Raw genomic sequence first — 26,248 nt, forward strand, 5'->3', positions numbered from 1 at the left:
AAATGTTAAAAAATTTAAACCACAGTAGCCTATTACCATTAGATCGTGTTTGCATTTATTTCATAATATTTCCTTTAAGTATTCACACAGGGTATCTGCAGGTTTTTAAGAGAGGAAGTTGCTGAAGGCATCAGTGTCAGAGAAAGCACAGGAAGGTTCACAGGTGAGCAATAAAATGATGTTACAGTTTGTGAAAGAGGTCTTTGAAGGAAGAAAGGCCATGTGTGTGTGTTTGTGTAATTGATGGTGCTTATTTCCATCAGGTGCACACATGTGTCTGGTGTGTTTATATCAAATCCAACATTTTATCCATCCCCCGCACTTATGAAAAGCTTGCTATGACCCTGGCTTTATTTATTTCCATTTAATTTAATGAACAATGATAAAGATTTTTTGTAAAATTATATTTTGTCAGTTGATTTTCCAGTTGTGTCATATGCTGTCAAACAGAAATGAGAAGTCACTGTTGAAGGACATTGAAATCATTCCTTATTTTCTCAGAGCAGGAACTAATTCAAAACTGAGAAACTCTCAGGAACATCGTCCAGGACATTGAACAGGATCGTCTCTGGCCCGAGATCAGGTCCATGATGCTTCTGTTCATTTTTGTTTTAGTGCTGCTGGACAGTCGCGCCCATGGTAAGAATCTCATCTGATCTCAGCACTTCTGATATTGAGTAACAACCACAAATGAGAAGAAATCAGGACTTGTCAAGTCTCAGAGCTTATTTAGCTCATAGCTATATTTTTACTAAGACTCAAAAGATTTAGCTGAGTTTTTTAAGATGTTAAAGCAGCTGATTTCAAAATGGCATGTTTGGTTGTTAAACAACATCCTTGTGAATTATGAAACATACAGTACAGATAAAAAGTGTTTTAGATGAAGGTGTAAAAATAGAAACGAATGTCTCATGATTCTGTTAAGTGGGTTTCTCTAAAATGCTTTAAAAGTATAACTTACATTTTTGTATTCACTGCTAAATGTTTCTGTTTCTCTGTTTATAATTTTTTTGTCTGCTCATGCTATTTGAAAAGCGTAGCCGCTAATAGGCTCAGTTATATTTGGTTATACCACACCACAGGGCTGTTAAATGCTTTATTCTGACTGGTTGAGAAATGTTCCACAGGTTTTGATTTTTTTCTGTAAAACACACACCTAACCTGCCAAAAGTCTTAAAATAACCACCAGAGCAATGTTTGTGGTAACCATGATATAAGTAAAAAAATTGAATCTGGTATTGAATTATTTTTAATATTGAATTATGTAAGAAAAATTGATGACGGCCGTTGAATTATTTAAAAATAATGCATACCCTAGGTGGTAATGTGTGTTGTGCCGTTACACTGCGGGTGTGCATTATTTTCAAATAATTTGTCAATTATTCCACTTATACTACGGTTACCACAAACATTGCTCTGAGAATTATTTACATTTGTGTGCATTTATTGGAAAATAATGCATACCTGTGGAACATTTCTCAACCAATCAAAATAAAGCATTCAACAGCCCCGGGTTATAATTGAAAATAATGCCTGTGTGGTGCCGCATTACCACTTTGGGTGTCTATTATTTTTGAATCATTCGACCCGTCATCAATTATTCGTTACTTAATTAATATACACTGATGTAATGAGTTAGAAAGAGACTTTAAAATTCTGATTGAGATGTTAAAGGTGTGTATTGACTGAGAGGGCGATGTGTGTGTATTAAACCAAAAACGTTTTTTTGGGATGTTGGGGTTCATGTTTAAAATGCAGTGGGTCAGAATTTGATGGTGTGTTTGTGTATGTGCTTGCATGCACAAACAGTGTGTATGTGTGCTCTGTAAACAATTAGCTGTAATTATGCAGCTGGTTGCTAGTAACCTACTGTAGTAGATAAAGACTAAAAATGTTTCATGTTCATTTAACTTTGAACAAACTGTTGCCAGTAAATAACATAAATGTAAAATCTACAGTAAGTTACTGGCAGCTAGTTGCCAGTATTAGCAAGTATATTTTTTATTTTGTGTCAAAAACTGAAGCAGAAGTGAAAGAAGGATTGAGACGTTTTCTGCAAATTGAGCCATATAGATCATATACACACTCTTATAAGGTGCTACAAAGGATTCTTCACAGCAAAGCCATAAAAAGACCCATTTTGGTTCCTTAAGGAACCATGCAGTCAGGTTCTTAGATGAGCAATTTCTTTCTTACCATTTTATAATTTGAAGAACTTTTTTACACTTCAAAGAACATTTTGTGAAACAGAAAGGATCTTTAGAAATTGTGGTTATGTTTATGCAACTGGCCACAGTCATCATGCCAGACATTCATATTTAAATCTTTCCTTAACATATACTGTAGGCTGAACCACACAGAGATGAAGTACTAACACCACCAGTGGCGGCTCGTGACTGCTCATCCGAGGCCGAGGGGCGCTAATTCAAAATAAGTGTTTTGAGTATCATGTGGGGTTCCTTGTCAAGAGATCCTGTTTGCATCATGTGTTTTGTCAAAATAAGTGCCTGCTGCACACGTGTCAAAAAGACGCTCACGTTTACAAAATACATGCAAGACACTCCCTTAACAGTAAACTCTGATTACGCATGAGATTATGTGAGTATCTGGGAAACGTGAGCATCTCTTTTATCATAAACTCTTTAGACGTGTCTAAGACACATGAGTGCAGAACACATTTAAAAAAAAGGAACCACACACCTGACGTGCTGTTGTGACAAACTTAACATCGAGCACCCTCAAAAAAAGATGTCACCGGCCGCAACTGAACACGACTATGTTTTCTAATAACACTGAAGGATAAGTCAGTTATTGTGTCTGCTAAAATGTCATTGATCTGAGAATTTTCACAGAGAAATGGGTAAACTGGAAGATGTTGCAGTAGATGTCATATAAAGATCAGAGGAACTAGTTAACCATGACAGTACTGTGGTTTTTGGTGTCATGACAGGTTGATTTAAAAGAAATTTGTACATGACTTTAGCATGTGTTATCACATTTTACACTGTCTACTTCTTCCTAAACTTTATTAAAGGCACTGTGATGGTGTGACCACAAGATACCAAAAAACAGAGATCTTATCTTAACATAACCTCTTACTCTATGTCTTTTAGTTAAAGTATTGAATGCTGGAGTATCAGATCATATGTGACATCATCAATTGCCGTTTGATTGACAGGTTGGTCTCAAACCAAGATCATGGTGAACTCTGATGTCCTGACGGGTACTGATGTGATTCTGGACTCTGGTTCTCCTCTTCATCTGAGCTGTGAAGGTGATGGACCAGTAACATGGCTTCCACGGCTGAATAAACACAAACGCTACATCTCCAAAGAAACGGGAAACATCCGGAGTTTTCACGTGGATAAAGCCACAGTGGAATTTACCGGCACATACACCTGTAGTTACATAAGTGGAGATAAATCTAATGAATCTTCTTCTCTGCATGTGTTTGTCAGGGGTAAGTGAAGATATATTTGTTGTTTTGAACTTTAGACACCCGGCCCATGAAGGGACAAAACAGAAGTGCTGTGGTGTAGTAGGGACTCTCACAGGGGCGGCGTTTGCGTATGGCAGGGTATGGCAGGTATCAACAGGCTATAATGATGCTCATTAAAGATAATTGTAAATATTTTCAGTAGAACATATCTGAACATTGGTACATCACCAATATGGATAATTTACACGTGTGCTCGACTTCATGCTATAATACAGGAACCGACATGCGGATGACATCAACGTGCCGCGAGAGCGGTTTGAAAGCAAACTCTTCCGATGGTTTCTCGCCTCACCCTCGCGGTACTTTGATGTCATCAGCCTGTCGTTCTTGCTTGCAGCGCAGCTTGAAGTCCTTGCGGGAGGTTCATGATGACCGCTGTTGTTATAATCTTTATTTTCGCAAGTAAACTCCTTTTTTTGTTTTAACATTCAAACATACTCACGGTTCTCCCACACTCTCGTGCAATGCATATTGCATACATTATTCAAGAAGTAAAATGATTTGTTGTCTGTGGATAAATAAACATGTTCTCTTACACTGGGAAATTGTAGCGCAGTATAAGTGTATTAATTATTTGCGCGCGTTTTTGAATATGGCGACTTGTGGAATAAAAACTGCACGACGACAAAAGGTAAGACTTGTTTTTGCATTTAGCCCTGTTTTATTAAGAGTTTTATTTAGTGTTTTAGTCTTAGTTGGTTAGCTGGCTGGGTTAACTACGTGTGCTCTATCACATCATTAAGTCTTTATTGTGTTTAGTGTTTATTGGCGCCTGTCATGACAAGATTTGTGAAGGGATGTTACAGTATGTTTTGATATCTTGTTTTAGTTTATCTGTTGCGCGAGTTGCACTTAGTTAAGAATGACAACATTTGAAAAGCATTTTAAACAACCATGATTTCTATTTTTGTTTTTTCAATTGTATTGCTTCCGTATTGTTGTCAGTAAGTGTACATCCGTGCAATCATAGTATGATTTTGTACAGGTTGGTGGAGTATTTACACGTAATGGATATAATGTGGCTTCATAGATTCGTTATTTGAATGGCCTTCTTGTACGAATAATTTTTGCCATACCCTAGGTTTTCGTGAAACGCCGCCACTGGACTCTCATTTGCTATTAAAAAGGTTGAAAGATCAAAGTTTGTCAATCTAGAGCCTCACTAGTCTCTTTCAATGAAGCATTTCTAAATCTGGTTGTCATAAACAAATAAGTACCGTCCACTCTAGTAATGAAGAGAGTCGGATGACGGTAAACTTCACTGCTTCGCTTATTGGTAGTTGCTCCCAAAAGTCGCCCATCATTTGCATAAAGCTAAACTTTTCTTAACTTATTAGCATCACAGAAAATGCCCAATCCAGTCACCAACGGTCACTGTCTCTACTCGATGCGTGCCAGAAGTCACCAAGCTTTCATTGAAATGAATGAGATTGTGTCACTCTGCTACTGCTAGTCACTGGCGGTCTGAAAGAGGCGTCAGTCTGAGGTTACAAGCAGGAGAGAGTGGCTGATAAAAATAATATTTTTTTGGAAAGCAACGTTTGGATAAATAGTTGGGGTTTATGTCCATTTTTGCTCTAGAAAAAGATGTTTAACAATTCTGTAAACTTGCAAATAGATGTTTTGATGGCCCCAAATGTCATAAATCTTTGATTTTATCTGATGATATTTAACAAAAAAAATGTAAATATCTTACAGATCCACAGGTTCTGTTTGTGACTCCGAGCACACCTCTGAGTTACGTGCGGAAAGAAGGTGAAGATCTGCTGTTACCGTGTCTACTGACCGACCCCAACGCCACAGACTTCACATTTCGTATGGATAACAATTCAGCTCTGCCTCATGGCATGAACATCACCTTTGACCCCAGGAAGGGTGTTCTGATTCGAAACGTTCACCCCAGATATAACGCACAATATGTGTGCAGTGCTAGAGTAAGAGGAATTGAAAAAGTGTCAAATAGTTTCAAAATTAACGTCATACAAAGTAAGTAAATGGCAAAAATGTTGAAATTGTGCAATAAGCAGTTACTACATTATTAACATTCACCACGTCAAGAAGGATAACAGATATCGGTGTTGATATATTTCCAGAACTACGCTTTCCTCCGTATGTTTTTTTGGAAAGAAACGAGTACGTCAGATTGGTGGGAGAAATACTTCAAATCAGCTGTACCACAAATAACCCAAACTTTAACTACAATGTTACCTGGACGCACTCCTCAAGAAAGGTTTGACCCCTGACCTGTTAACCCTTTCATGTAAAATATTAGTTTCTTAAATCTATGCATTTTATGTATAGTATTTATGCATGTCAATCTGTTTTCTTTATGCAAAGTCTCTTTTGTTTATTTGTTATAGTTCACTCAAAAAATGAAAATTCTCTTATTATTTTCCCATGTTGTTACAAACCTATATAATTTTTTGTTCTGATGAACATGAAGAAGGACATTTTAAGGAATGTTTGTAGCCAATTAGAAGCCCCATTGACTTCCATAGTAGAATAAAAGAATACTGTGGAAGTCAATGGGGCTTCTGTCATTATTTACTCACCCTCATGTTGTTTGATTCCCAATGTCTTTCTTTGTTCTTAAAAACCTAAATGTAGACTTTTTAAAAGTGTTGTTTTGAATTTTCTGTTTACTATGGTGACACCGCCTCTTTAAGCTTCAAAGGGACCCAAAAGTGTCAAACAAATATCTCCACTCAACGCATGCCGAATATTTTAAGTGACAAACAATTACAGTAAGTTTAAATTTTTGGCTGAACACTGTAAAAAAACTGCAGCATTTTTGTCAAATCAAAATATTTTTATGCTACCATAACAAAAAATAAGTTAACAACTTCAACAAGGTTTTATAAATTATTTCAACTATTCACAGGTCAAAACTTAAAATACTAAGTTGAATTGACTATTTTTACATTTTTTTACAGTGTATTCCTTTAACTCGTTTCCAGCCAGCGTTTTCATGAATAGTTGCCAGCCAGTGCCTATTTTATAATTTTCCAGAAAATGTTCTTCTATAAATATATAATATATCAAATGAAAGAACAGACCCTCTGCTTTCGAACAAACAAACAAAACTGAAAAAAAATTCTTCTTATCTTTATTTGTTCTCTTTTTATGCCCTCTAAAAATATGGGTAGGTTTCTTCAAAAATGTCAAATTTTGAGCAAAAAGCTGGGATAATTGCATTTTAATAAAGGATTTTTGTTAATGATCAGATTCAATACAATGATCAAAACATATACAGAGTTTTTACTGTTTCTGAATCAGTGGATGCTTTAGTGTTTTATAAGCTATAGAGCACCACCTAGTGGTTAATAGCAAAAATAGAGATTGCCGTAAAAACTCGTCAAGGAAGCGTTTTATCATAATTGACAAGATAATTCGTCAATGGCAGGTGGGCGGTTAACTTTAAACTCTTAACTCTGAAATGTTTAGGTTTTTTTAAATATTACTTTTAATATTTTTTAAATATAAGTTTATTTTCTCCATACTTGTTTATTCCTAGCTGCCTGATGCTAAGGACAAATCTGCGATGGCAGGAAATGGAATTGCCATTATGAGCGTCCTCACCATTCCAGATGTCCGACTCTCTGATTCAGGAAACATCACCTGTACAGGGCAGAATGAAGCCGGAGCCAACAGCTCCACCACTCAGCTGCTGGTTGTGGGTAAGAACATCGCCAGTCACTGTGGTTTTACTGGAAACCATTCAAAATCCTTACTGATGTTCAATTTGATTTGCGACAGATGAGCCCTACATTCGACTGTCAGCGAAGCTTTCATCTAAACTCACCCATAACGGTCTGTCCATTGAAGTCAGTGAAGGAGACGATGTAGATCTGAGGGTTCTTATTGAAGCGTACCCCCCTCTGAAATCTCACTCGTGGGAGATTCCAGTACCCCATAATGCATCTCTCCTAGAGCAAAAGTTTTACAACTATAACGACAGGTCAGAAATAAAACTATAATAAAAAATAAAAAAATATTTTTAAATACTCTGTTTTATAATTTATCCTCCCTAAGAATTACTGCATGTATAAAGTTGCCCACAAGAATGATGAATGTGTAGGGTTATTTGTAAAGGGTTTCATAAAAACACCTGATGAGTTTGTAGGTATGAAGCCCTGCTGTTTCTTAAAAGACTGAACTTTCAGGAAATGGGTCGCTACACGCTTCATGTGCAGAACGACATGAGAAACGCCTCCATTTCATTTGATATTAAAATGTATAGTAAGTATAGTTAATTCATCTGTGTATTATTTCAAATGTAACCTGGAGTGTCCAAATTAACCCCCTTAAAGTGCCCATATTATGAAGTTAAATAGGTGTATGAGTTCCATAAAACATGTTTCAAAAGTTGTTTGCTCGAAATAGCTTGTAGGGAACGATTGTTACCCATCTCTAGTAACCTCTGTTTCAGTGCATTTCAGGTTGTGCCGTTTTGAGGTGGTCATTACATATTTATGAGTTGCTGCTCCTTTGATCACGCCCCACTACTAACGTCATGTGCCCGTGTGCGTGCTCAGTGGTATCGTGAGCAGTACAGACCATACTGTGTTATTTTTATATATTATTATTAACGGTTTATGTTGCCAACAGACAAATCAAGCTAAAAAGTAATAAGTACACTACAGGAGAAGAAACTCATGACACATAATGATTCCAGAGTAAATTGTGATGTAGCAGTCTCAACAATACACTAATTTTCCCTGTACAATGCTAACATATTCCCGTTATAAAACATTTTCAAACGCATTATTTTCACAAATGCTTGTGGGCCGCGTGCTAATTGCTAGAAGCAAGCGGGAGGTGATAGAGACTCGGGGGTACGTTAGCCTCGTCAGAAAAGCCGGGTCGGTAAGGCCCGATCTCAGTTAGTTTGGCAAAAAACTTTTAGCACTATTACTTAGTTTATGTAGAATTGTACAGTGGGAAAATTATGACAATACATTTTTTACGAAAGCTTTACGCCTAATTCACAACACGCGCGTACGCACATGAGTTTCTTCTTATACTTGTTCTATGCTGCGTTCCATCCAAACCAGTGGGACGTGGGACTTATCCTACCTCCAACTAGGAAAAGTGCACTGGAATGCCTGTCAAAGTGGAACTTAATACCGGCGAACTCGGGGGAGTTCGACCTACCCCGACTTCGCAAAATTAAGTCGGAGGATAATGGTGGCGCCCATGGAGTCTCGCATCATGAGGGGTAAAGCATCAACGAATATGCTAAAAACGGTACTTCTCTGCTTGTTGGGTTGTTCTAAACACTGTAATTTGAACACAACTTGTTTTTTATATTATGGCGTGAAATTGTCATTATTATCTGTTAGCATGAAGCTTAGAGCGGCGGTCGTCCATGTTTTCTGTTTACATTACACTTCAGTTGCCTGGAACGCTTTGAAGTAGGAGCTAGTACACTCCCACGTCCCACTGGTTTGAATGGGCTCTGGAACGCAGCATTACGCCCCGAGCACAAGGTTGGTAATTTGCATAAAACACACCCAAACAAGCTCCAAATAAGGGCTTTCCGCAAAGCAGCGTTAGTCCACAAAATTTTTAAGAGCAGTTTGTCATAGAAGCAAAAGAGCTCAAAAAGAAATCCATGATCATATTTATTATCTGCAAAGTTCCGTTTTGCTTTGCATTTTTTACTTTACATTTACTTTTGCTGTCACTGGAGGAAGCCAGTAGTGTCAAGACCACCTAAACCGAGACCAAGTCATGACCAAGACAGGCCGAGACCGAGACAAGACCAAGACTTTAAAGGGTCGAGACCAAGTCAAGTTTTTGTTTAAAGCAAAGCATTTAATTACTTACCCTGCTACAGGTGAAGCAGCTCTTTACGCCTTCTAACGTATTTTAATTGCCTCAAAATAGCGCCAAAACTAGCTCAAAATAGCTCAAACGCGCCAACAATGCGGCTGAACACATCTCGTTTTTAGACCAGAACGCCAATGGGTAAACCGATATAAACATGCTGTACACACAATACACTGCAGAATAGTATGAGCAGTATGCAAGTATGTCATTCTAAACCCTGTGTGTGCTGTTTTTGTCATATGACTGTGACATGTCCCTGCCTCCAGCTCCTGTTGGCTCAGTGAAAGTATCAGTCGAATGCATCCGTGGGGTGAGGTGGGCATCCTGCTCCTCTGAGGGGGATTCACTCTTCTTCAGCTGGACTCTGAATGGACAACCACTACCACAAGAAAATAAGACCAACATTAATCTGGATGGGGAAACTTCTGGAAACCTCATCTGCAGTGTGAAGAACCACATCAGTCATGCAGAAAAGAGCATCACTGTAAACTATTGTACCGGTGAGATTTAATCTACGAATGTTTACTCACTCACTAAAACAACAGCAACAAGAATAATATCACTGCATGAATCTCACATCTCATAAACACAGGACACATTTCACCTAAATAAAAATAACGAATAAACACAGTTTGTGACTTGTGTCAATGTTGTGGGGTTCAGATTATTCTTCAGTAGTGTATGATTACAGGAACAACTACTACAGTTAATAAATGAAACTAGAAAATGCATTTCGGGACGAACTGCAAAAGTGTGCTTGCTCTGGTGTTGCCGATTTAGTTTGTGCATCCTCATATTGGAGTCCCAAGTTCATGTACAAAGTTTGGTTTCAATACGTGAAAGCGTTCCTGAGATAAACTACTTCCTGTTTTGGCGGCGTCGACGCACATTTAGTTTTTGCGGTTAACTTATTTACTCACTTAAGTACACATAACCAAAAGTTTATAATATGGAATATAACATTGTTTTATGCAGTTTTTTGTCAATGCTAATTATTTCACGACCTCTATTTAAACTATAACCGCCATTTTAATAGCTGGCAAACATTAGGCTAGCTTCTAATAAGAGAAATTATACTTTTAGATTTCGTCAGGGCAGTAAAATCAGGTGTATGTTTGTCAGCGCGATACGCATGCAGTGATGCAGGTGCTGGGCTGTGAGCGATGGGCGATTAACTTACTATCTGTCTGATTATTTAGGCTTCAACGTGGCAAACTCAGCCTAGATTCATGAAGATTTTAACAGAGGTGGAAAGAGTAGCCAAAAACTTTACTGAAGTTAAAGTAACTAAATAAATAATAGAAAATGCACTTCCAGAGGAACCGCAAAAGTGTGCTTGCTCTGGTGCGGTCACTAACTTGATTTGTGAAATGTACAATTTTAAAATGTTTTTTATCTTGTGCATTATCACATTGGAGTCCCAAGTTCATGTTCAAAGTTTGGTTTCAATTAGAGATGCTCCGATCGCCGATCAGTGCCGATCACAGAATGGAAGTGGAATGGGAATCTTTTATCTATAATCTAGCAGAGTTTGCACTATTTGTAGAAATGAAACTAACTATAAATTAGGTATATTATTGTTTTAATAGAGAATCAAATAAATAAGCACACCAAATATTTATTCTTCCAAAGAGAAATGTGCCTTTAAAAAGGTTTATGTCTGTTAAAAGTAATTAAAATAAAACACTTCACAGTCTTTTCTTTACTGTATGAATTAAATATACACGCATTCGTATGAAGTACAACAGTTCTTCACTGATGAATGAACAGAGAGTAATTTTATTGAGAGATGAATTAGGATACTGTAGCTTTAAGACGTGAGAGAGGTCACTCCGTTCACATGCACTGATGACTTCTGTGTATGCGTGCCGCGGGTGTCCGCAAACAAGAGCAGCTGTGAGGAAAATGGAAGTTTAAACCTTCAAAACTTTAAAACGAATGCAAATAAACTTTCGGCATGAGGATGCAATTGTCCACGATCGATATGTGCTGTATACGCTGTTTGATAGGGATGTGAAGACGCATCGCGCTGAGGACCGGAGCGCGTCCTCATAGAAAATACGCATATCTCTGTTAAGGCAGTGAGAGAAATCCAGATCTGCACGTCACACATAAGCAACGGGTTACAAAATGCTCGCACTGTGTAAAATGGTCTCTAATTGCAGCCGCATCAGGAACGCTATGATGACAAAAGTAAACAAAAAGATCGGCTCATCATGAGATCGGCAATTTTAGCGAGTGCCGATCGCGTCATTTAATGCCGTTATCGGACGATTACGATCGGTGGCCGATCGATCGGAGCATCCCTAGTTTCAATACATGAAAGCATCAATATCAGAGAAAGCTCTTATATACACTGACATGTAACATGTTTACTTAAAACATAAGCATTGGACTCTGACATAACATTAGTTTGTGTCCATTGAAACCCGTCATTACTCCCGCTTATGATTAAATGACAGGAGAGGGACTCGTCCACAGACCATCTCCTCAGTAATCTGAAGAGAAGCGGTCAAAAATGGACAAAAAGAGACGGATTTAAATACCAGGTGTAAACGTGATGTGTCTCTCTCGTCCACTTGTGATCCGATCGATGAAAACGCATCTTAATACCAAGTGTAACAGCCCCTGGGATATTTTTCCTCGCGTTGATGAAAAAGGAGTGTCTAAGCTACGTTTATGGTTGCTTGTTGTATGTGATTTTAAGCGGACATATCATGAAATTCAGACTTTTTCCATGTTTAACATAAATCTGTGTGCTTTGACGGATCACAGGCAAAGGACATTGCAAATTGTTCATTTTTTTCATTGCTTTTGCTTTGTAGCTACTGGAAGCCATGTTAACCTTGGCATGACACGGCCGGGCCACCGTACGAGTTAAAACGTGTTACGAATGGGGGGGGGGGGCCTAGAAAGTATTATTCAGTTGGTTGTCATATAGAATTTACCGCTAGATGGGAGTAGATCCTACACAGTGGAACTTAAAGATAATCTTAAAAACATGAGACTTAAAGGTGCAGTGTGTAAATTTTAGCGGCATCTAATGGTGAGGTTCCAAATTGCAACCAAAAGCTCAGTTCACAGCTCACCCCCTTGCTTTTGAAATGCATAGAGAAGCTACAGTAGCAACCACCAGACAAACATGTCATGATTGGAGACAACGTAATAAAAAAGTTTGTCCATTAAGAGCTTCTGTAGAAACATGATGGCACAAAATGGCGACTTCCGTGTAAGGGGACCCTCTGTGTATGTTGATAAAAAACGTCTCATTCTAAAGTAATAAAAACATAACGGTTAATTATGAAAGGTGTTTATACACCCCTGATAATATAGTTTTGTATATTATTTTGCATTTCTGTCAAGAGATCCTTCTAAAAATTACACACTGCACCTTTTATGTAGGCCAGAGTTCACGTCACCAAAAGCAGCAGATATAAGCTGCATTTTATTGATCATAAGCTCATTTTTTAAATAAGCGATAGGAAAGAGCGACAGCAGCACTGATAGCCTAATATAATTTCATTTCTTTACTATTTATGAATATGATTGTGTGTTGAGCGTCTACGACAGGGCTATTCAATTAGTTTGTCATGAGGGCCAGAGATATATCAGTGATGATGACTACATATACATTTAAACATACTCATGTTGTATTTTGAAACTGCATAACAACAAAATCAGTGCATTGTACAATATACTTTTTCTACAAACATGTATTTTCAAACTGCATACAACAAAACTTGTGCATTGTAATATGACCAAGTAGGCTTTATCTACATCCAGACATGTTCGTATTTTGTATTTTAAAACTGCATAACAACATAAGTGCATTGTAAGATACCCGAGTAAGCTTTATTCTACATTTAAAGGGGTAAATAAGAGCCATATCACACTCATTGAGAATTTAACTTATTTACTCACTTAAGTACACATAACCAAAAGTTTATAATATGGAATATAACATTGTTTTATGCAGTTTTTTGTCAATGCTAATTATTTCACGACCTCTATTTAAACTACAACCGCCATCTTAATGACTGGGAAACATTAGGCTGGCTTCTAATAAGATAAATTATACTTTTAGATTTCGTCAGGGCAGTAAAATCAGGTGTATGTTTGTCAGCGCGATACGCATGCAGTGGTGCAGGTGCTGGGCTGTGAGCGATGGGCGATTAACTTACTATCTGTCTGATTATTTAGGCTTCAACGTGGCAAACTCAGCCTAGATTCATGAAGATTTTAACAGAGGTGGAAAGAGTAGCCAAAAACTTTACTTAAGTTAAAGTAAAAGTAACTAAATAAATAATTACTCAAGTAGAAGTAAAAAGTATGCAATGAAAATAATACTCAAGTAGCGAGTTACTAGTTACTCATGAAAAAATAAATCTAGATATATGCACACACACGCACACACACACACACACACACACACACACACACACACACACACACACACACACACACACGCACACACACAGTGCCCTCCATAAGTATCAGAACAATAAAGACAAGATTTTTCTGTTTGATGTGGAGACCAGAAATTGGTAAGATAAATATCAGTATACCAGAAGTTTAGAATGTCACATTTTATTAACCTTTGTTTATGTTTCAACACATACATGCTTTAACAACAAAGAACAACAGCATTAAATGCTGACTTATGTGTATTGTACACAAATGCACATAAGTGAATCAAACTGATCCTACATATTTTATGCTTTTCATGTGTAAACAATCAGGACACAGCTCAGTGCCCATTAAAAAAAATAATGCGACAGATTCTGTACTTTTGTCTCATGTTCATCTTTTAATGTTTAGACATTTCTTGACTCCACAGCAAACAGAAGAATACTTATGAAGGGCATTTCTACAGTATGTGTAAAACTGCAACATACACCAACAGTATACAGAAAAATGTAGCTTGTAGCTGAAATATCAGACAAGTAAACTGACAACAGTTTTGTTTTGTATATGTATAAAGTTGGAATCTCCTAAGATGGTCTGAGGACATTGACAGTTTACACTTAGACAAAACTCATGTTTTCTTACGTTGTCATGTCACGTGTGTTTTGTGAGAATCACTTACATCATACAGTACATTAAACAGCGAATCAGACGTCAATCATCGATGGATTTTCTTCAATCTGTGCTACAGTGTTTCTGGAGGTTGCACGCGTTTAACTGTGTCTGACGACGAACAGGTCGGCGGTCGCGCGTATGTAATGGCGGGTACATGTGTGAAGTTTTGCTTTTAGTTAAAAGATTGGTAAATACATTTCCACGTCACCCAACACTGGTTATATTCTGCGTGTTTCTACATAGGTTACGAGTAAAACAGCTTCGGACGATTCCGTGTTTGAAGCGATCTGAACAATTCATTCAAACTGATTCGCGAACCACTTTAAAACATTTGGCCCATTCGCTTTGTAAAGAGTCGACTCAAAAGACTCATTTATTTGCAACACTTTGTAATGAAAACGACTCAAATGAGTCATTAATCCGCGAATGCGCCAGAAACACAAGATAGCAATTTAAAAATAAAATACAAATTTCGTAATTAATTAAAATACCGATGCCAAACGATCACTGCTACCCGAGGACGCGAAACTGACGTCTTTACAAACTAATACATTTACAATGTATTACATTGATGAAAAAGGGAATTAAACTTGTCGTGCCATATATCACTGAAATAAAAGAAAGGGATTAAAATATGTCTGAATCATATAATTCCTACCTGTATGTGAAAATGCACGTTCTCCAGAGAGCTCGCGTTGATTCAAGCATTCAGAATATAAAATCCATTTGCAGTTTTGCGTCCGAAACCGCATACTGTATAGTGAATAAGATGAAGTTTACGATTCTAAAAATATGTATCCAGGAATCTGTCCATATACGATACGAAGCTTGAGTGGCAGCCGAGGTTACTGAGTCCTCCACGGGCTCGCAGCAGAGTCTGAGGCTCTCGCCTCTTCCCCGGGCTTCTCTGCTTTCTCTTCCTCAGCTCTTCGCTGTGTTGTGGCTCGTAAAGGAACACCCAATTCTCTCAAAAGCTCTTCTATATTCCATTTTGCCATTTTAACATTAAAACTACATCCCGCCATTGTTATTCAAACTTTTCCACGGAGCAATAGCCTGTTAGCTTAGCTTCTAAAGATGGCTGCCGCTATCTTTACATTCTGTCTAAAAAACACGTTTGAACGTAAAGGCTGCCCTCTACTGGTAAAGGCTAATGACATTTTTTAATTTTACACAGGTTTTAATTGGACATTTTAAAGTGAAAATAACATAATATAGACATGTTTCTGGAATGTTTTTTTTATCTTGGGCATCTTCACATTGGAGTAAAGAGTTCATATAATCATTTTGGTTAATAAATGTTACAGACATATTGAGATTTGAACTACTTCCTGTTTTGGCGGCGTTGACGCACATTTAGTTTGGGCTGTGGCGCGCAAACGCTTCCGAAAATAAAAAATCCTTCTGGTAACTTTTGTGAGGCTCGGTCCAAGGATCACGTACGTGGAATTTCATGAGGTTTGGACAAAATTTGTGACCTGTGAAACTTTTTTAAGGTTTTGTGTTCTCTCCAATATGGCGGCCGAACGACATGGATCTGTGACTTCATCCTCTCAAGCAACTTGCACCGGTACTGCCCGAACATTTTAAAGTTTGAACGGTGTCTCTGCGTCGAACGGTCTGGTCGCTAGAGCTGGCCAAAAAAATCTACCCGGGAAAAATAATAACTAGAAAATGCACTTCCAGAGGAACCGCAAAAGTGTGCTTGCTCTGGTGCGGTCACTAACGTGATTTGTGAAATGTAAAATTTTAGAATGTTTTTTATCTTGTGCATCCTCGCATTGGAGTCCCAAGTTCATGTACAAAGTTTGGTTTCAATACGTGAAAGCATTCCTGACACACACACACACACACACACACACACACACACACACACACACAGAGAAATGTATACAGGCTTGTAACCAGGGGTGTTTCCAGCATTTAAGGACATCCGGGGCTTAGCACAGACCATTTTATGTAAATACAGGGATCACAAGCCTAGAGAACCCGCTCTAGCTAGCCTAGAACCAACTATAACGGCTGTGCTGCACATGTTCAGGGTTCGACATTAAAGGAACACGCCCACATTTTGGGAATTTAGCTTATTCACCGTATCCCCCAGAGTTAGATAAGTCCATACATACCTCTCTCATCTCCGTGCGTGCTGTAACTCTGTCTGACGCAGCCCCCGCTAGCTTAGCTTAGCACAAAGACTGGAAATGCATGGCTCCAGCTAGTATACTGCTCCCAATAAGTGACAAAATAACGCGATCATTTTCCTATTTATGTGTTGTGATTTGTATAGTCAAACCGTGTACAAATAACAAGGTGATATGAGACACAGCGATCTTTTAACAGTATACATACTGAGAACTATATTCTCTGAAGACGAAGCACTGCCGCATGGGCGGAGTGATTTGCACAATTCTGACCGAACTCTCTGCTCCTCACCAGGGGCTTCTCGTGTGCTGCGAGCAGATCACTCCGCCCATGCGGCAGTGCTTCGTCTTCAGAGAATATAGTTCTCAGTATGTATACTGTTAAAAGATCGCTGTGTCTCATATCACCTTGTTATTTGTACACGGTTTGACTATACAAATCACAACACATAAATAGGAAAATGATCGCGTTATTTTGTCACTTATTGGGAGCAGTATACTAGCTGGAGCCATGCATTTCCAGTCTTTGTGCTAAGCTAAGCTAGCGGGGGCTGCGTCAGACAGAGTTACAGCACGCACGGAGATGAGAGAGGTATGTATGGACTTATCTAACTCTGGGGGATACGGTGAATAAGCTAAATTCCCAAAATGTGGGCGTGTTCCTTTAAGGCTTGTCCGCTTGTCCGGGACAAGTGGTTTTTTTGTAGGACAAGTGTAAGAAAAAATTAGTTGTCCGACTCCTCTATGAAAAATCCCTTGCTCTGCCACTGATTAGCAAAACACAAAAAATACATTATATTATAAAACTTTACCCGGACAAGTGACTTTTGTGCATGGACAAGTGAAACACAAATTTACTTGTCCGAAGGACAAGTTCCTCAAAAAGTTAATGTCAAGCCCTCAGTGTTTTCTTATTAATTTTTTTTTAGAATTGTAATTTAAATAATTTTAATTTTTGAGTGAACAACCCCTTTAAAGTGCCCTATTTTCACACACTAGTTTTGTACATAATATACCAAAAATCCTTTAGTACTTAAGATAATCTTAAAAATATGAGACTTAAAGGTGCAGTGTGTATATTTTAGCGGCATCTAGTGGTGAGGTTCCAAATTGCAACCAACAGCTCAGTTCACAGCTCACCCCTCGCTTTTGAAATGCATAGAGAAGCTACGGTAGCCACCACAGGACAAACATGTCATGATTGGAGACAACTTAATAAAAAAGTTTGTCCATTAAGAGCTTCTGTAGAAACATGGGAGCACAAAATGGCGACTTCCATGTAAGGGGACCCTCGGTGTATGTAGATAAAAACGTCTCATTCTAAAGTAATAAAAACATAACGACTCATTATGAAAGGTGTTTATACACCACTGATAATATAGTTTTGTATATTATTTTGCATTTCTGTCAAGAGATCCTTCCAGAAATTACACACTGCACCTTTAATGTAGGGCAGAGTTCACGTCACCAAAAGCAGCAGATATAAGCTGCATTTTATTGATCATAAGCTCATTTTTAAAATAAGCGATAGGAGAGAGCGACAGCAGCACTGATAGCCTAATATCATTGCATTTCTTTACTATTTATGAATATGATTGTGTGTTGAGCATCTACGACAGGGCTATTCAATTAGTTTGTCATGAGGGCCAGAGATATATCAGTGATGATGACTACATATACATTTAAACATACTCATGTTGTATTTTGAAACTGCATAACAACAAAATCAGTGCATTGTACAATATACTTTTTCTACAAACATGTATTTTCAAACTGCATACAACAAAACTTGTGCATTGTAATATGACCAAGTAGGCTTTATCTACATCCAGACATGTTCGTATTTTGTATTTTAAAACTGCATAACAACATAAGTGCATTGTAAGATACCCGAGTAAGCTTTATTCTACATTTAAAGGGGTAAATAAGAGCCATATCACACTTATTGAGAATTTAACTTATTTACTCACTTAAGTACACATAACCAAAAGTTTATAATATGGAATATAACATTGTTTTATGCAGTTTTTTGTCAATGCTAATTATTTCACGACCTCTATTTAAACTACAACCGCCATTTTAATAACTGGCAAACATTAGGCTAGCTTCTAATAAGAGAAATTATACTTTTAGATTTCGTCAGGGCAGTAAAATCAGGTGTATGTTTGTCAGCGCGATACGCATGCAGTGGTGCAGGTGCTGGGCTGTGAGCGATGGGCGATTAACTTACTATCTGTCTGATTATTTAGGCTTCAACGTGGCAAACTCAGCCTAGATTCATGAAGATTTTAACAGAGGTGGAAAGAGTAGCCAAAAACTTTACTTAAGTTAAAGTAAAAGTAACTAAATAAATAATTACTCAAGTAGAAGTAAAAAGTATGCAATGAAAATAATACTCAAGTAGCGAGTTACTAGTTACTCATGAAAAAATAAATCTAGATATATGCACACACACACACACACACACACACACGCACACACACACACACACACACACACACACACACACACACACACACACACACACACACACACACACACACACACACACACACACACACACACACACACACACACACACGCACACACACACAGTGCCCTCCATAAGTATCAGAACAATAAAGACAAGATTTTTCTGTTTGATGTGGAGACCAGAAATTGGTAAGATAAATATCAGTATACCAGAAGTTTAGAATGTCACATTTTATTAACCTTTGTTTATGTTTCAACACATACATGCTTTAACAACAAAGAACAACAGCATTAAATGCTGACTTATGTGTATTGTACACAAATGCACATAAGTGAATCAAACTGATCCTACATATTTTATGCTTTTCATGTGTAAACAATCAGGACACAGCTCAGTGCCCATTAAAAAAAATAATGCGACAGATTCTGTACTTTTGTCTCATGTTCATCTTTTAATGTTTAGACATTTCTTGACTCCACAGCAAACAGAAGAATACTTATGAAGGGCATTTCTACAGTATGTGTAAAACTGCAACATACACCAACAGTATACAGAAAAATGTAGCTTGTAGCTGAAATATCAGACAAGTAAACTGACAACAGTTTTGTTTTGTATATGTATAAAGTTGGAATCTCCTAAGATGGTCTGAGGACATTGACAGTTTACACTTAGACAAAACTCATGTTTTCTTACGTTGTCATGTCACGTGTGTTTTGTGAGAATCACTTACATCATACAGTACATTAAACAGCGAATCAGACGTCAATCATCGATGGATTTTCTTCAATCTGTGCTACAGTGTTTCTGGAGGTTGCACGCGTTTAACTGTGTCTGACGACGAAAAGGTCGGCGGTCGCGGGTATGTAATGGCGGGTACATGTGTGAAGTTTTGCTTTTAGTTAAAAGATTGGTAAATACATTTCCACGTCACCCAACACTGGTTATATTCTGCGTGTTTCTACATAGGTTACGAGTAAAACAGCTTCGGACGATTCCGTGTTTGAAGCGATCTGAACAATTCATTCAAACTGATTCGCGAACCACTTTAAAACATTTGGCCCATTCGCTTTGTAAAGAGTCGACTCAAAAGACTCATTTATTTGCAACACTTTGTAATGAAAACGACTCAAATGAGTCATTAATCCGCGAATGCGCCAGAAACACAAGATAGCAATTTAAAAATAAAATACAAATTTCGTAATTAATTAAAATACCGATGCCAAACGATCACTGCTAAGTTACCCGAGGACGCGAAACTGACGTCTTTACAAACTAATACGTTTACAATGTATTACATTGATGAAAAAGGGAATTAAACTTGTCGTGCCATATATCACTGAAATAAAAGAAAGGGATTAAAATATGTCTGAATCATATAATTCCTACCTGTATGTGAAAATGCACGTTCTCCAGAGAGCTCGCGTTGATTCAAGCATTCAGAATATAAAATCCATTTGCAGTTTTGCGTCCGAAACCGCATACTGTATAGTGAATAAGATGAAGTTTACGATTCTAAAAATATGTATCCAGGAATCTGTCCATATACGATACGAAGCTTGAGTGGCAGCCGAGGTTACTGAGTCCTCCACGGGCTCGCAGCAGAGTCTGAGGCTGTCGCCTCTTCCCCGGGCTTCTCTGCTTTCTCTTCCTCAGCTCTTCGCTGTATTGTGGCTCTTAAAGGAACACCCAATTCTCTCAAAAGCTCTTCTATATTCCATTTTGCCATTTTAACATTAAAACTACATCCCGCCATTGTTATTCAAACTTTTCCACGGAGCAATAGCCTGTTAGCTTAGCTTCTAAAGATGGCTGCCGCTATCTTTACATTCTGTCTAAAAAACACGTTTGAACGTAAAGGCTGCCCTCTACTGGTAAAGGCTAATGACATTTTTTAATTTTACACAGGTTTTAATTGGACATTTTAAAGTGAAAATAACATAATATAGACATGTTTCTGCAATGTTTTTTTATCTTGGGCATCTTCACATTGGAGTAAAGAGTTCATATAAACATTTTGGTTAATAAATGTTACAGACATATTGAGATTTGAACTACTTCCTGTTTTGGCGGCGTTGACGCACATTTAGTTTGGGCTGTGGCGCGCAAACGCTTCCGAAAATCAAAAATCCTTCTGGTAACTTTTGTGAGGCTCGGTCCAAGGATCGCGTACGTGGAATTTCATGAGGTTTGGACAAAATTTGTGACCTGTGAAACTTTTTTAAGGTTTTGTGTTCTCTCCAATATGGCGGCCGAACGACATGGATCTGTGACTTCATCCTCTCAAGCAACTTGCACCGGTACTGCCCGAACATTTTAAAGTTTGAACGGTGTCTCTGCGTCAAACGGTCTGGTCGCTAGAGCTGGCCAAAAAAATCTACCCGGGAAAAATAATAATAACTAGAAAATGCATTTCCGGAGGAACTGCAAAAGTGTGCTTGCTCTGGTGCCGCAGATTTAGTTTGTGCATCCTCATATTGGAGTCCCAAGTTCATGTACGAAGTTTGGTTTCAATACGTGAAAGCATTCCTGAGATATAAACTACTTCCTGTTTGGCGGCGTAAAATTTTAGAAAAAAAAATTTCTTTTGATGTTGTGCATCCTCACATTGGAGACCCAAATTCATTTACAAAGTTTGGTTTTAATATATGAAAGCGTTCCTGAGATATAAACTACTTCCTGTTTGGCGGCGTAAAATTTTTAGAAAACAAAATGTTCTTTTGATGTTGTGCATCCTCACATTGGAGACCCAAATTCATGCACAAAGTTTGGTTTCAATACGTGAAAGCGTTCCTGAGATATAAACTACTTCCTGTTTGGCGGCGTAAAATTTTAGAAAAAAATTGTTCTTTTGATGTTGTGCATCCTCACATTGGAAACCCAAATTCATGTACAAAGTTTGGTTTCAATATGTGAAAGCGTTCCTGAGATATAAACTACTTCTTGTTTGGCGGCATAAAATTTTAGAAAAAAAATGTTCTTTTCATGTTGTGCATCCTCACATTGGAAACCCAAATTTATGTACAAAGTTTGGTTTCAATACATGAAAGCGTTCCTGAGATATAAACTACTTCCTGTTTGGCGGCGTAAAATTTTAGAAAAAAAATTGTTCTTTTGATGTTGTGCATCCTCTCATTGGAGACCCAAATTCATGTACAAAGTTTGGTTTCAATACATGAAAGCGTTCCTGAGATATAAACTACTTCCTGTTTGGCGGCGTAAAATTTTAGAAAAAAAAAAAATATTTTCATGTTGTGCATCCTCACATTGGAAACCCAAATTCATGTACAAAGTTTGGTTTCAATACATGAAAGCGTTCCTGAGATATAAACTACTTCCTGTTTGGCGGCGTAAAATTTTAGAAATTTTTTTTTTCTTTTGATGTTGTGCATCCTCACATTTGAGACCCAAATTCATGTACAAAGTTTAGTTTCAATACGTGAAAGCGTTCCTAAGATATAAACTACTTCCTGTTTTGGCGGCGTCGACGCACATTTAGTTTGAGCTGTGACGGGCAAACGCTTCCGAAAATCAAAAATCCTTCTAGTAACTTTTGTGAGGCTCGGTCCAAGGATCGTGTACGTGGATTTTCGTGAAGTTTGGACAAAATTTGTGACCTGTGAAACTTTTTTAAGGTTTTGTGTTCTATCCAATATGGCTGAAGAACGACATCGATCTGTGACCTTATCTTCTCAAGCAACTTACACCGGTACTGCCCGAACATTTTAAAGTTTGAACGGTGTCTCTGTGTCAAACGGTCTAATCGCTAGAGCTGGCCAAAAAAATCTACCCGGGAAAAATAATAATAAAACTTAAGAAGAACAATAAGTGTGCTTTTGCAAGCACACTTAATAAAACTTAAGAAGAACAATAAGTGTGCTTTTGCAAGCACACTTAATAATAAAACTTAAGAAGAACAATAAGTGTGCTTTTGCAAGCACACTTAATAAAACTTAAGAAGAACAATAAGTGTGCTTTTGCAAGCACACTTAATAATAAAACTTAAGAAGAACAATAAGTGTGCTTTTGCAAGCACACTTAATAATGACAAAATTAGACATTCATCAGTCTGAAAAAATGTCATACATTTTTTATTCGAAGTTACATTATTACAATTTGAAAAAGTACTTTGACAAAAACAGCTTAGCTTTATGTTCTGCACTAACTTCACTTAGCCTAATTATTTAGACTTATTCAGACAATTTAATAAGTATTTATGTTATTTTTTTTTCTATTAAAGTATTAGTCCATTTTCTTAAAAAAATCCAGATAATTTACTCACCACCATGTCATCCAAAATGTTGATGTCTTTCTTTGTTCAGTCGAGAAGAAATTATATTTTTTAAGGAAAATATTCCAGGATTTTTCTCATTTTAATGGACTTTAATGGACACCAACACGTAACAGTTTAAATGCAGTTTAAAATTGCAGTTTCAAAGGAATATAAATGATCCCAAACGAGGCATAAGGGTCTTATCTACCAAAACAATTGTCATTTTGACAAGAAAAAGAAAAAATATGCACTTTTAAACAACAACTTCTCGTTTATCTCACACAATAAGTCATCACGTCAAAAGGTCACGGATGACGTATGCGAAACGCTCCAGTGTTTACAAGTGTGGAGAAAGAGGACCATTCCGACGTTGTTGTATGTGGAATGATACTAATTAATGTCTTTGTGTCAGTTTATTGTTTAAAATGGTCTGAAAATGTGTGTTTTTATATATGTAACACGTGACCTTTCTACGGCATTGCGCAATTATGTGAGGTCACGCTGGCATGTCACAGAACCGGAGATAGACGAGAAGTTGTGGTTTAAAAGTGCATATTTTTTCTCTTTCTTGTCAAAAATGACAATCTTTTGCTAGATAAGACCCTTATGCCGGATCGTTTGGAGTCCTTTGAAACTGCAATTTTTAACTGCATTAAAACTGTTGGGTGTTGGGGTCCATTAAAGTCCATTGAAACGAGAGGGATCCTGGAATGTTTTCCTCAGGGAACATAGTTTCTTCTCGACTGAACGGAGAGGGACGTCAACATTTTGGATGACATGGTGGTGAGTAAATTATCTGGATTTTTTTTTTTTAAGAAAATGAACTAATCCTTTAAGCTACAGTATGTTCATAACACAATACTAGAAGTATACTGCTTACTGTTTATTAAAGCAATCAGCCCCAAGAAGCAGTGGGTTAAACATACAATATATCAAATCATCTGCTTTCACAAACAAAAAAAAACATTTAATCCTATCTTCATATGTTCTCTTTTTATCACCTCTCAAATATGTGCAGGTGTCTTCAAAAAGAACACATTTTAAGCAAAAAGCTGAGATTATTTCATTTTTGTAAAGGACTTTTGTTAGAGATCAGATTCAGAGAGCTGATCAAAAAAACATACACAGAGTTTTTACTGTTGCTTCAGTGTTTTATAAATTGTGTAAGATTGCCATCTAGTGGATAATAGCGGAAATATGGATTGCCGTGGGAACTCGTCATTGGCAGGGAAGGAGTTTAAAGGAATAGTCTACTCATTTTCAATATTAAAATATGTTATTACCTTAACTAAGAATTGTTGATACATCCCTCTATTATCTGTGTGCGTGCACGTAAGCGCTGGAGCGCGCTGCGACACTTCGATAGCATTTAGCTTAGCCCCATTCATTCAATGGTACCATTTAGAGATAAAGTTTGAAGTGACCAAACACATCAACGTTTTTCCTATTTAAGACGAGTAGTTATACGAGAAAGTTTGGTGGTACAAAATAAAACGTAGCGCTTTTCTAAGCGGATTTAAAAGAGGAACTATATTTTATGGCGTAATAGCACTTTTGGGAGTACTTCGACTCGGCGCAGTAACACCCTCCCTCTCCCATTATGAGAGTGAGAAGGGGAGCGGACTTTTCAGGCGAAGTACTCCCAAAAGTGCTATTACGCCATACAATATAGTTCTTCTTGTAAATCCGCTTGTTAAAATGTTGAAAATGAGTAGACTATTCCTTTAAGATATGTATGTTTATTGACATTTATTTGAATACCGCCATTAATTGTGCAATTGTTGAAAAATAAATAAATAAAGATGTGGTGTTAATTTTTATAAATTAGTAGGTAGCAAAAGTGGCGCAGTTTTACTTGAGCTATGTAATACAGTCTGAAGCCTGGGGTTACTGGAGTATTTTATCCAGCTTAGAATGCATTTCAACCAATCAGAATGAAGGACTGCGCATAGTACTGTCTGGAAAAATAGTCATTAATCTAAACCACTGTCTTTAGAATGAGATTGTGAGATTTTGTTTTTGTTTTGGGGTTTTTTGTGATAATTAATAATCAGATGGATTGATGATTTAATGAAATGATTGACTGACAGATATTGTTTGATGTGTTTGTGTTGTACTGTAGGTTCAGTCTCTCGGACGTTTGTGATAGTGTGGACCTTACAGATGATATTTCTTCTGCTTCTGTTAGGAGGCTTTCACATCTACATCAGAAAGCGCACCAGCACACAAACACCAGGTGACAAACACTTATGATGGATCTGAATCATTAATGTTTAAGATTGTGATGATAATAATTATAATGTTATGTGTTTTCAGGAGAAGAAAATCAAGAAGATATTGTTCTGTATGAAAACTGAAACAAGATTACAGAAATACATTAACAGACAGAAGGAGATTTCATCACTTATATGAGAAATTATTTTATAATATCAAATATTTTTACATTAATGGAGTTTTAACCTCAAGCACCAGCCTTGGATATCCTGATATTATTATTGTGACTTATTTTAAGTTCTTTAAGGGGTGGTTTCCCGGACCAGGATAAGATTAATCCAGGACTAGGCCTTAGTTTAATTAGGAAATTACATCCCTTACTAAAAACATTACCTGTGTGCATTTTGAGGTAAAACAAAGGGCATTGATGTATTTTAAGATATGTCAGTGCAAGTTGTTTTCAGTTTGGAGAGCTCTTAAAAGTGTTTAAGTCTAGGACTAGTCTAATCCCTGTCCGGGAAACCGCCCCTAAATGTTCATGTACAGCATGTTTGTGTCTACTTTATCAGGTGGTTAAAGGGATAGTTCAGCCAAAAATTATATTAAATCCATTATTTACCCTCAAGCCGTCCTAGTCCATCATTTTTCAGATTAACAGACTTTCAGTTATTTTAGAAAATGTCCCAGAGCTTTCAGTTTTTAAAATGTAAGCATATGGAGTCCACCTCTTTCAAGTCCAA

The 26,248-nt window shown here is 37.3% G+C and overlaps 1 protein-coding gene across 2 annotated transcripts; it reads left to right on the top strand.

Annotated features, from left to right (window-relative positions):
• Nucleotides 1-483: 483 nt before the first annotated feature.
• Nucleotides 484-25,842, top strand: LOC129422274 (macrophage colony-stimulating factor 1 receptor). Of its 2 annotated transcripts, none has more exons than XM_073854413.1 (10): nucleotides 484-639; nucleotides 3,179-3,460; nucleotides 5,198-5,485; nucleotides 5,593-5,729; nucleotides 7,014-7,176; nucleotides 7,256-7,457; nucleotides 7,623-7,738; nucleotides 9,598-9,831; nucleotides 25,423-25,530; nucleotides 25,611-25,842. In XM_073854413.1, the coding sequence occupies exons 1-10, from the start codon at nucleotides 588-590 to the stop codon at nucleotides 25,649-25,651; spliced, it is 1,623 nt and encodes a 540-aa protein (XP_073710514.1). In that variant the 5' UTR covers nucleotides 484-587; the 3' UTR covers nucleotides 25,652-25,842. The 2 variants fall into 2 exon arrangements, with proteins under 2 accessions (XP_073710514.1, XP_073710513.1); XM_073854412.1 differs by having other exon boundaries at nucleotides 25,417-25,530; nucleotides 25,611-25,841.
• The last annotated feature ends 406 nt before the right edge of the window (nucleotides 25,843-26,248 follow it).

Source organism: Misgurnus anguillicaudatus, chromosome 16 (assembly GCF_027580225.2).
Source record: "Misgurnus anguillicaudatus chromosome 16, ASM2758022v2, whole genome shotgun sequence".
In the NCBI taxonomy this organism is placed as follows: Eukaryota; Metazoa; Chordata; class Actinopteri; order Cypriniformes; family Cobitidae; genus Misgurnus; species Misgurnus anguillicaudatus.